General features: G+C 48.4%; 1 protein-coding gene across 1 annotated transcript in view; it reads right to left on the reverse strand.

Moving 5' to 3' along the window:
* The window catches only part of LOC146859441 (adenylate cyclase type 10-like), a 78,060-nt gene extending 67,664 nt beyond the window's left edge, over positions 1-10,396 (reverse strand). The window contains exons 1-2 of the mRNA XM_085647167.1: positions 10,382-10,396; positions 9,788-9,969 (exon numbers count right to left, since the gene is read on the reverse strand). Coding sequence (XP_085503293.1) covers positions 9,788-9,969; positions 10,382-10,396 — 197 coding nt within the window. The remainder of the gene's footprint in view (positions 1-9,787; positions 9,970-10,381) is intronic.
* Positions 10,397-12,035: the final 1,639 nt, after the last annotated feature.

Consider the following 12,035-nt stretch of genomic DNA (forward strand, 5'->3'; position numbering starts at 1 on the left):
GAAACATTAGTTGCAGTCGCTGATGACAGGAGGTAGAAGTGGAAACATTGTTTGCTGTTGCTGAGGACACGATGTAAGAGTGGAAACATTGTCTGCAGTCGCTAAGGACTGGAGGTAGGAGGAAAACATTGTTTGCAGTCCCTGAGGATAGGCGGTAGGAGTGGAAACACTTTCAGCAGTCACCAAGGACAGGAGGTAGGAGTGGAAACATTGTCTGCTGTCACCTAGAACAGGAAGTAGGAATGGAATCTTTGCCTGCAGTTGCTGGGGATAGGAGGTAGGAGTGGAAAAAATGTCTGCAGTTATTTATTTATTTGTTTAAAAGGTTTTATATAGCGCTGGCTGGACCCTAGGGTATCAGAGCGCTTTACATGGTAACATCAAGATAAGCAATAGGTTACAGCGCGTCAAGTGTATAAATGCAAGAGAGGTGAGGAAACATTAGTACAAAGGAAACAATATAGACCGAAAGTTCAATAGAAAACATTGACTAACAAGAGTACCGAAGACTAATGACATCAGGAACAACACTATAATATAGCTAGTAAAGAGTGAAAGACAGTAAGTGTGGTTGGGAAGGCTAAAGCAGGGAGGGGGGAACTTGGATAGGGGTGACATTAAAAGGGGAAGGGTGAAGAAGCACTAGGTCAGTGAGGACTAGAGCAAAAAAGGGGATTAAGGTTGAATGAGAGGGGAAAGGAAGATTAAATGGTGTAGCTGTAGTATGAGGGGGGCGATGCAGTCAGGGGATTAGTAAGGAGAGGACAGGTCAGAGAAACAAGGGCTTTATGTGTGATGCAAGCGGTTTTGTAGGTAGATCTGCCTTCAACGGGGAGCCATTTGAGGGATTTGAGGGCAGGAGAGATGTGATCGAATCTCTTGCACTCTGTGATGAGCCTAAGAGAAAGGTTGAGGACAGATTTGATTGGGGATTTTTGGTGTTCCCGTGAGGATGGCGTTACCATAGTTGATTTTTGATAGGATAAGTGATTGGACAACAGATTTAAAGTCCTCAGCAGGAATGAAGGGTTTTATTTTCTTGAGGTGCTGTAGTGCGAAGAGAGCACCTTTAGCTGCATTTTTTATGTGGGAAATGAGACTAAAGTTCTGGTCAACGTTGATCCCGAGGGATTTGACTGAGCTGGATAAGGTGAAAGAACAGTTGAGAGCATTAAGGTCCGAGATCCAGGACTGGATGGGAAGCAGGTTGGTTTTTGGCGAGAAGAGGATGATTTCAGTTTTTATAGGGTTAAGTTTAAGGTGGTTGCATTGAAACCAGGATTGTATCTTAATCAGGGTGTCATTGCAGTGTAAGATATCAGAACGTGATTTAATCTTGCAATAGATTTGGGTGTCATTGGCGTAAAGGTGGTAGTTGATTCCCGATTGCTTAAGAATGAGGGTAAGGGGCTCCATGAAGAGGTTGAACAAAGAGGGAGAGAGTATAGATCCCTGGGGGACACCAAGGGAGATAGGTCTAGGTTTAGAGAGGCAATCAAAAAAAATTATTTGTTGTGATCTGTGTTGGAAAAAGGAAGAAAACCACTTAAGGACTGAACCATTAAGGCCAAAACGGTCTTTGCGAGTGCTAAGAAGGGCAGAGTCATTGACAGTATCGAACGCAGCAGAGAGGTCAAGGATGATGAGAAGGGAGGACTCGCCCTTGTCAAGGGATTGGTGAATGTCATCAATTATGTTAATCATGGTTGTTTCAGTACTGCAGCCCTTTCCAAAGCCTGATTGAAGTGGGTCCAACAGATTAAAAGAGGAGATATGTTTGTCCAACTGAAGCAGGACACATTTTTCGAGGGCTTTAGAGAGCAGTGGGAGGTTAGAGATCAAACGGAGATTGTTAAGGTCGTTAGGATCTGCTTGAGGATTTTTGAGGATGGGGGTGATTTGTCTAAGTTGGAGGGAGATCGGGACACAACCCGTGGCTAATGAAGAATTAATGATGTTTGTCCAATAGGGAGCAATGATGTGTTTTAAATCTTGAACCAGGTTAGAAGGGAGTGGGTCTTTGGTGTGGGAGGAAGGTTTGAGCCTCATAATGATGTTAAAGACATCATTTTCAGTAACAGGGTGGAAATTATGCCAGGAGGCATAATATTTTAGCAGGGGGAAGGTGGGGTCGAGATCCGACATGGGTATGATGTGGGAGAGAAGAGAGGTGCTGGGAGGAATAGGAGAGATGGGGAAGTCTTTGGGTGAAAGGTCAAAGGGGGTAAGGAATAGGGGGGGGTTAAGGTGAAGGATTGGTCAATTTTGTTGACTTTTTCAATGAAGAAATTGGCAATTTCCTCACATTTCTCGATAGAGGCCGGTAATTTGGGGGGAGCCAAAGCTGTTTGGTTTTTGACAATGCTGAACAGTTCTCTTGGTCTATTTTTGGCCCGATCCAGTTGAGAACGGAAGTAGGAGGCCTTTTCGTCAAGTATGTGTTTTTTATATTTGGATCTAGCGGATCTTAGGAGGGTCAGAGTTGCGGAGGACGGGTGTTGTCTCCAAGTGCGTTCAATCATTCTGAGAGAACGTCCGTCTCTGTTGAGGTCAGCATTGAACCAAGATTTGGAGGGGGTGTTTTTTTGTGTTTTTAATTTTTCTGGGGCAATTTGGTCAAGGACCTCAATTATAGATTTGTTAAAATGTTCAGTGAGGTCATTAGCATTTTGGGTGAAGGGGATGAGCTGCAATTTCTCCTTGACTTTGGACTCCAATTCTGCCGGAGAAATAAGGTAAAGGTTTCTAGTCAGTTTCTTTTGTTTAATGATTTTGGCGGGGGGGGGCATTGCGTTAGTGATCAAGAAGAGGATGAGGTGATGGTCTGACCAGTCGATAGGGACGATGTTGGCAAGGGAGGCCAGGTCTTTGCAAGTAATAATAGCGTCTAGGATGGCCCCTTTGGTATGGGTCGGAGATTGGCAAAGTTGCATCAGGTCATTAATCTCGAAGATCAGAGAGGAGGTTAACAGAGGGGTCATCCTTTTTGTTCCAGTGGAGGTTCAAGTCTCCTAGGAAGAGGTTTTTAGAGTGAGGAATGAATAATGAGATCGGACAGTTCCTCTACAAACAGAAGAGGGTCACCTGGGGGGTGGTAAATATTGTGTAAACGGATTGGAAGAGATCCTGGAACCTTAAGTTCAGCACCAAGGTATTCGTAAGTAGAGTGATCAGAGTTCTTAATAAGTGAGAGTTGTAGATCATTTTTATAAATAATAGCTAGCCCCCCTCCAATTCTGTCCGGCCTATCTTCCCTGAGTATGAAGTAGCCAGGAGGGGAGAGCAGGTCCAGAATAGAAGAAGAGTGGGCATTGAGCCAAGTTTCAGTTAAGAAGGCGATGTCGATGGCATCACTCAGGATGGCTTCGGCTATTTTAGTTTGCGTGACGTGCAGCGGATCGGCAATTTACCAGCATGCATACGAGGGGTTTAGGGCTACTTCTGGGGGGATGGCAAGAATTGATAATTGTAAGTTCAGAAGTTGGTCTGGGTGAGACTGGCGAGGCAGGGATTCTGCTAGTACCAAGGATCACTGGGATGGTTGAATGGAGGGCAGGAGGATATGTAATCGGCGGAATAGGAGGGAATGAGGTATTAAGGTCAAGGAGGTCGGTGGGGGTAGGATGGGTCGGGGTGGGGGGGAAGTACTCAGAGGTTGAGGGTCAATGGTGGCTGTCTGATCCGATTTCTGGGGACGTCCTGTCCTACATTGGGGATAGTAAGTGCAGGGAGGGTATAAAAGTATTTCCTGAGTGCTGAGAGTTCCGATGACAGGGTAGAGAGATGGAGTTCTATGTTGAGAAGGGTCGTGGTTAAAAGAGTGAGGGGGAAGGAGGCTGGGAGGTTAGGGGGGCGATGAGTATGTTCCAAGTTGGTCCGGGAGGAAGAGTTGGGATGAAGGAGGGGTGAGAAACCAGGGGGGGAGGAGGGGAGCGTTGAGGATAGTGGCTGGCCAGGGGATTTCAGGGTGAGAGAGGGCATTAACAAGAATCGGAGGAGTTAAAGGCGAAGGTCTCAGGGTCAAGGGAAAGTGGAGTGGGAAGGCAGTCTGGTTAAGCGGTGGGCAATCGGGTAATGTGGGGGAAATTGAAGTTGTTGGGAGAGCAGTGGGGGGATCAAGGAGAGGGGGTTGGGGGCAGATTGAGGAGGGGCAGGATGGCTTTAATGTTGTGAGTGGAAGAATCAGTGGGGGGGAGTTTGGGGGGCTGTGAGTCCAGTTGGGATGGCAAGTGGAGGGTGGAGCGCAAATGATGGAGGGGGGTTAGAGGGCTGTGTTAGAGGGATATCTAAGGAGGATAGTGGAGTCAGGGAGGGGGAGGGGGAGGGTTAGAGCGTGGGGGAGCGAGAACGAGCTAATATGGGGCACTAGAAGGTAAGAGATTGTAGGGAAAAGAGTTAGTGAGAGTAGGGGTGGGTCACGGCTGAGGGTAAGCCAAAATAAAGAAGCGGCCAAAGATGTGGGTAGATAAGGGAGCCTAACTTCGGTTGTGGCGACAGAACAGTAGAGAGGATATAGATATGGAAAAATAGTTGAGCAAGAGGCTGTATGCAGAGTAACAGTCAAGTAAACAAAACGTCCATATGAGGTCAGACAGATAAGGGCAAGCTTAAAAACTTTCGATTCCCAACGACCTACAGTCGCATTATTAAAGACTTATTAACAATGAGAAACATCTAATGAAAAATAAAAAATAATAATATTGTTTCAACATATAAGAATATATATAAAAAATATATTTATAAAAAATAATATTGTTTCAACATATAAGAATAAGGAATGTATATATGTAAATCTACACTAATATGTCTACAAGTATGTAGGATAAAATAATATTACTAAAAATATCTGTATAAAGCAAGAAAATACACAGATATATACACAAACACACAAATGCCTATATCAATATGTGAATGTAAAAACTTGTGAGACAATGGAGCCATATTTGACGGGCTCATTTAGCTCCCACGAGAAGTTCCTGCTGACAAGGTTCAGGTTAAATATCTTTCATCATCTGTTAATTAGACCTAAAACAGAAATTTTTAATAAGGTTGCAGCTCCCTGTGGCTGCGACGGAAAGTCTCCACAGGACATGCTGCATTTTATATTTTTATGTAAATTTTATGAATACCCGCGCAAACGCTATCTGGTTGCTCTTTTAAAGAAACTTAATTTTAACCAGATCAGACCAGCATTAATGTATTTACAACTTTTGTACAGTGACAGTGTTCTCCATGTAACTGAATTCCTAAAATTGTCTGTTAAATTGAGAATCTGTATGGACCAATGAGGTTGCCTTTTTACTGTTTGACTGCCTCATCTACTTCAGGAACCTATTACATGGTCTATATTATACTTTGCGCTATTTGCACTTTACTGATTATGAATTCATTGTACGGTATTGGGGAAATTCCTGCTTTTTCTTTTTGGACATGTATTATGGCACTATTTAACATTTGTTTTTAACTGTGATGTTTTTATGTATACTTTTATGGTTTGAATCAAAACCGAAATAAAGTCTCGATTGATTGATTGACTGAATAAAAGATGCCGTCTTGATTGAGAACTAGAAAAGGGAGGGACTGCTGTGAAATGGCAGCCGAGAGTGAAGGCACATGTAAACTTTTGTTTCCATGATCTGAGGAGCAAACAAGTACAGAGGTAGGGAAGGAGTTCGTGAAAGGTAGAGGCCGGGGACAAAATGGATACCTGAAAATTCCCAAATTACCATGAGAGACAAAACAAAGAACAAAATGGACATCAGGGTAAACTCATCATCTCCCCCATGGGACTTAAAGCTAGCGGGTGAAAAGACCAAGGCGGTTTTCACTGTCAAACTCTGTCGAATACCCTGGCCCCAACATCAGGTTATAGAATCCCATATTGTGGCAAGTGATGAAGTTAGTAATAGGGGAAACCACAGGGGTCCAGGGGCAACATCCGCCGGTAGCAGGAAAATGCACGGACCGCGACAGCAGGGAGCCACCAGATCTTCGCAAATCAGGCCTCCCGCAGCACAAGAGAAGCGTGGTTGAGCACCAGGAGGAGACACACCGGGGTCTCCAGAGGCGGACCGTTAAAGTCGTATGTGAGCAGCTAGTCCCAGTGCACCCACCAAAAGATAGGATAAAAAAGTGTCACCAGGCAGATCTCGACCCCGTGCCCCGGGCCTCAGCAGGAGCGGGGCAAACCCAGCACGAGGGACCGATCTACGGGGAGCGCCTCAGAAGCATGAGGGATTCGATCCAGCCAAGAGCGCCACCGGTGTCACTGTTAGGCCCAGGAAGAACAGCCACTGCAATGGACCAAGCCCTCCTAGAATCAGCAGCAGCGGCGGTGTGGGGGCCCGTCTAATTCAAACAAAGACCAGGGCACCATGTTCCCGCCTTTGGAGCATACAAACCAAGGAAGGCCAAGTGGAGCTTGGCCAGCCGCGGGAGGAGGCCCACCCTCGCAGCCTTTCAAGCCCAGCGTGATTTCGGCACGGAGCCCCCAGGCTCGTCCTACTTCAAGGAATCCAGCACTGGTAGTCCGAGGAACAAGGGAAGGCAAGAGGAAAAGCACAGCAGGCCGTGTGAGGAGGCCCACCCTCGCTGCCCCGAGCTCAGCGCGGTGACTAGCTAACAGCCCTCAGGATCGTCCAGCACCGAGGGTCAGGAAGGGAGGAGGAGGGTGCGATCTCGCAACGGCCCGGGCTTCACAACACGTTGGGGGAGGCTCGTCCCAGAAGGAAGCTGCGATGAGGCCCTGTATGTGCATAGGTAAAGGCCCCCACGGACATCGGTGGCCATGTCGCAGCGTCAGACTGTGGAGCGGTCTTCAGGTAGGATTTTGCCAATAGGACTATATTTATAGTCGTGGTCTCTTTTTTGAAGTATTCTTGGGATCGCTGCGTTGCTGGAGTCTTCCACAATGTACGGAGGTCAAGTAGGAGGCTGTATGGGGGGCATATACAGGGATTTACACAAAACTTGTGATCCCGAGCCCTGAAGCTTCTTAGGCGATCTCCTGTCCGGTGGCCATCTTCCCAAACAACATCAGTCACCAATGACAGGAGGTATGAGAGTAAACATTGCCTGCAGTCACTGAGGATAGGAGGTGGGAGTGGAACCATTGTCTGCAGTCACTGAGGACAGGAGGTAGGAGTGGAAACATTGTCCGCCGTCACCAAAGACAGGAGGTAGGAGTGGAAACATTGTCTCCAGTCACTGAGGACAGGAGGTAGGCGTGGAAACATTGTCTGCTTTTGCTGAGGATAGGAGGAAGTAGTCAAAACATTGTCTGCAGGCACCAGGGATAGGAGGTAGGAGTGTAAACATTATCTGCCATTGCCAATGACCGGAGGTAGGAGAGGAAACATTGTCGGCAGTCGCTGAGGACAGGAGGAGGGAGTGGAAACATTGTCTGCTGTTGCTAAGGACACAAGGTAGGAGTGGAAACATTGCCTGCAGTCGCTGAGGACAGGAGGAATGAGTGGAAACATTGTCTGCATTCCCAGAGGACATGAGGTAGGAGTGGAATATTGTCTGCAGTCGTTGAGGACAGGAGGTAGGAGTGGAAACATATTCTGCAGTCATTGAGGATAAGAGGTAGGAGTCAGAAGATTGTCTGGAGTCCCTGGGGACAGGAGGTGGGAGTGAAAACATTATTTACAGTTGCTGATGACAGGAGGTGGGAGTGGAAACATTGACATCAGTCACTAAGGACAGGAGGTAGTAGTGGAAACAATCTCTGCAGTTGCTGAGGACAGGAGGTACGAGTGGAGACATTGTGTGCCGTCGCTGATTACAGAAGGTAGGAGTACACACATTGTCTTCCGTCGCCAAGAACAGGAGGTAGGAGTGGAAGCAGTGTCTGTAGTCACTGAGGATAGGAGGTGGAAGTTGAAACTTTGTCTGCAGTCACCAAGGATAGAAGGTAGGAGTGGAAACATTGTCTTCAGTCACTGATGACAGGAGGTAGAAGTGGAAACATTGTCTGCAGTCACTGAGGACAGGAGGTAGGAGTGGAAACATTGTGGGCACTCGCTGAGGACAGGAGGTAGGAGAGCAACCATTGTCTGCCGTCGCAGAGGGAAGGATATAGTAGTGGAAATAGTGTCTGCAGTCGTTGAGGACAGGATGTGGGAGTGCAAACATTGTCTGCCATCACCACGGATGGTAGGAGTGAAAAAATTGTGTGCCATTACTGAGGACAGGAGGTAGGAATGCAAACAGTGTTTGCCGCGCTGAGGACAGGAGATAGGAGTGGAAATATTGTCTGCCGTCACCGAGGACGGAGCTAGGGCTGGAAACATTGTCTGCCGTTCTTGAGGACAGGTAGTAGGAGTGCAAACATTGACTGCCTTCACCAAAGAAAGACAGTAGGAGTGGAAATAGTGTCTGCAGGCACCGAGGACAGGAGGTTGGACTTCAAACATTCTCTCCCGTCGCCAAGGACAGGAGATAGGAGTGGAAACATTGTCTGTTGTTACCGAGGACAGGAGGTAGGTGTGAAAACATTGTTTGTAGTTGCTGAAGAAGGAGGTAGGAGTGCAAACAGTGTCTACCGTCGCCAAGTATATGAGGTAGGAGTGCAAATATTGTCTGCCGTTGCCAAGGACAGGAGGTGGGGTAAAAACATAGTCTGGAGTCTCCGAGGAAGAGTGGAAACATTGTCTGCAGTTGCTGAGGAATGAGGTAGGAGTAGAAATATTATCTGCAGCCTCTAAGGGCAAAAGATAGGAGTGGAAACATTGTCTGCCGTCACCTAGAACAGGAGGTTGGAGTGGAAACATCATCTGCTCCCACTGAGGACAGGAGGTAGGAGTGCATACATTGCAGTCACGGAGGACAGGAGTTAGTGCATATATTGCAGTCGCAGAGGACAGGAGGTAGGAGTGGAAACAGTGTCGGCAATCACTGAGGAATGAGGTAGGAGTGGAAACATTGTCTACAGTTGCTGAGGATAGGAGTGGAAATATCTGCAGCTGCAGAGGACAGGAGGTAGGAGTGTAAACAGTGTCTGCAGTCGTCGAGGACAGGAGGTAGGAGTGGATACATTGTCTGCCGTCACCGAGAACAGAAGGTAGGGGTGGAAACATTGTCTGCCTTTGCTGAGGACAGGTGGCAGGAGTGCAAACATTGTCTGCCTTTGCCGTAGAAAGGCGGTAGCAGTGGAAACAGTGTCTGCAGTTGCCGAGGACAGGAGAGTGGACTTCAAACATTGTCTGCTGTTGCCAAGGATTGGAGATAGGAGTGGAAACATTGCAGTCCCCAAGAACATGAGGTAGGAGTGCACATATTGTCTGCCGTCGCCAAGGACAGGAGTTAGGATTGTAAACATTGTCTGACGTTACCGAGGACAGGAGGTAGGGGTAAAAACATTGTCTGCAGTCTCCGAGAAAGGAGGTACGTCTGGAAATATTATCTGCAGCCGCTTGGGAACGGGAAATAGGAGTGGAAACATTGTCTGCCGTCACCTAGAATAGGATGCTGGAGTGGAAACATCATCTGCTGTCACTGAGGACAGGAGGTAGGAGTGCATACATTGCAGTCGCGGAGGACAGGAGGTAGGAGTGGAAACACTGCTTGCCAGAACCGAGGACAGAGGTAGGAGTGGAAACAGTGTCTGCAGTCGCCAAAGACAGGAGGTAGGAGTGGAAACATTGATTGCCGGAACCGAGGACAGGAGGTAGGAGTGGAAACAGTGCCTGCAGTCGCAGAGGACAGGAGGTAGGAGTGGAAACAGTGTTTGCAGTCGCCAAGGACAGGGACAGATGTGTACTAGTGAATATTGTCTTGTACTCACTCAAAGAGCTCCTCTTGCTGCGCTCGCAGGCGGCGCCGCTGATACACAGGCGTCATCGCCCTCTCAATCACAACTTTGAAAAGGACGGACACAGGGTTCACAGGGTAGCTGCGATTCAACAAGTGAAGGGCCTTCTTCAGCACATCCTTTGCTTCGGTGATATTACCCATGTTAAATGAAACCTGGAAGGAAGACAAGAAGTAAGCAGTGAATAGAAAAAACAAGGGATGAGGAAACACATGCAATGGCTTCTCTGTTCTGAATGCAACCGTAACTAACATAAAGGGGTTATTGTGTCAGTGAAATGATATGACAAGATGATGTCCTAAGAGGCAGATGTCAATGCTACCTTTCAGACGCTGAACATGCCACCTATAAGACTCTGACTATCTCACCTGTCAGACTCTCGCCATGCCATCTGTCACCCTCTGAGCATGCCACCTGTCAGATTCTGACTATGCCACTTATCAGACTCTGTCTATGCCACCTGTCACACTGTGGCCATGCCACCTGTAACACTCTGACTATCCCATCTGTCACTATCTGACCATGAGACCTATCACAGTCTGGCTTTGCCACCTGTCACTCTCTCACCATGCCACCTGTCATTTTCTGACCATGCCACCTTTAACGCTCCAGCCATGCCAACTGTCCCACTCTACCCTGAAACCTATCACACTCTGGCCATGCCACCTGTAAAACTCTGATCATGCCACTTGTCACACTCTGGCCAGCCACCTGTCATACTTGGACGATGCCACCTGCCACCATTCGACCATGCTACCTGTCAGACTTTGACTATACCAACTCTCACACTTTGAAAATGCCACCCGTCACACTCAGACCATGCCACCTGTCAGACTCTGGCCATGCCACCTGTATACCTCTGATCATTCTACCTGTTGCTCTCTGGCAATGGCACCAGTTGCACTCTGACCATGCCACCTGTCAGACTCTGGCCATGCCACCTGTCACACTCTGATCATGCCACTTGTCACAGTCTGGCAAGCCAACTGTCATACTCTGACCATCCCGCCTGTCCCCATCTGACCATGCCACCTGTCAGACTCTTAATATGACACATGTCATACTCTGGTAATGCCACTGGTCACCCTCTGACCATACCAGCTGTTGCGCTCTGGCTATGCCACCTGTCACCCTCTGACCATGCCACCTGTCACATTCTGACCATGCCACCTGTCACACTCTGTACATGCCACCTGTCACACTCTGTACATGCCACCTGTCACACTCTGGCAATGCCACCAGTCAGACTCTGGCAATGCCACTTGTCACACTCCGGCCAGCCCCCTGTCACCCTCTGACCATGCCACCTGTCACCCTCTGACCATGCCACCTGTCAGACTTTGACTATACCACTTGTCACACTCTGACAATGCCACCTACCTGTCAGACTCTGACCAGGCCACCTGTCAGATTGTGACCAGGACACCTGTCAGACTCTGGCCATGTCACCTATCACCAACTCTCCCACTTTGAAAATGCCACCCGTCACACTCTGATCATGCCACCTGTCAGACTCTGGCCATGCCACCTGTCACCCTCTGATCATTCTACCTGTTGCTCTCTGGCAATGGCACCTATCACACTCTGGCCATGCCACCTGTCACACTCTGGCCATGCCACCTGTCACACTCTGGCCATGCCACCTGTCACACCCTGATCATGCCACCTGTCATCCTCTGGCCATGCCAACTGTCATCCTCTGACCATGCCACCTGTCACACTCTGGCCATGCCACCTGTCACACTCTGCCCATGGCCTCCTGTAACACTCTGACCATCCCACCTGTCACTCTCTGACCATGCAACCTATCACACTCTCACTATGCCATCTGTCACTCTCTGACCATGCCACATCTCACGCTCTGGCCGTGCCAACTGCCACGCTCTGGCCTTGCAACCTGTCACACTCTGAGAATGCCACCTGCCAGACTCTGGCCATGCCACCTGTCAGACTCTGATCATTCCACTTGTCACACTCTGGCCAGGCCACCTGTCATACTCTGACCATGCCACCTGTCACACTCCGACCATGCCACCTGTCAGACTCTGACTATGCCACCTGTCACACTGACATTACCACCTCTCAGACTCTGACCAGGCCACCTGTCTGACTGTGACCAGGACACCTGTCAGACTCTGGCCATGCCACTTGACACACTCTAGCCATGCCACCTGTCACACTCTGATCATGCCACCTGTTAGACTGGCCATGCCACCTGTCA

Source organism: Triturus cristatus, chromosome 3_2 (assembly GCF_964204655.1).
Source record: "Triturus cristatus chromosome 3_2, aTriCri1.1, whole genome shotgun sequence".
In the NCBI taxonomy this organism is placed as follows: Eukaryota; Metazoa; Chordata; class Amphibia; order Caudata; family Salamandridae; genus Triturus; species Triturus cristatus.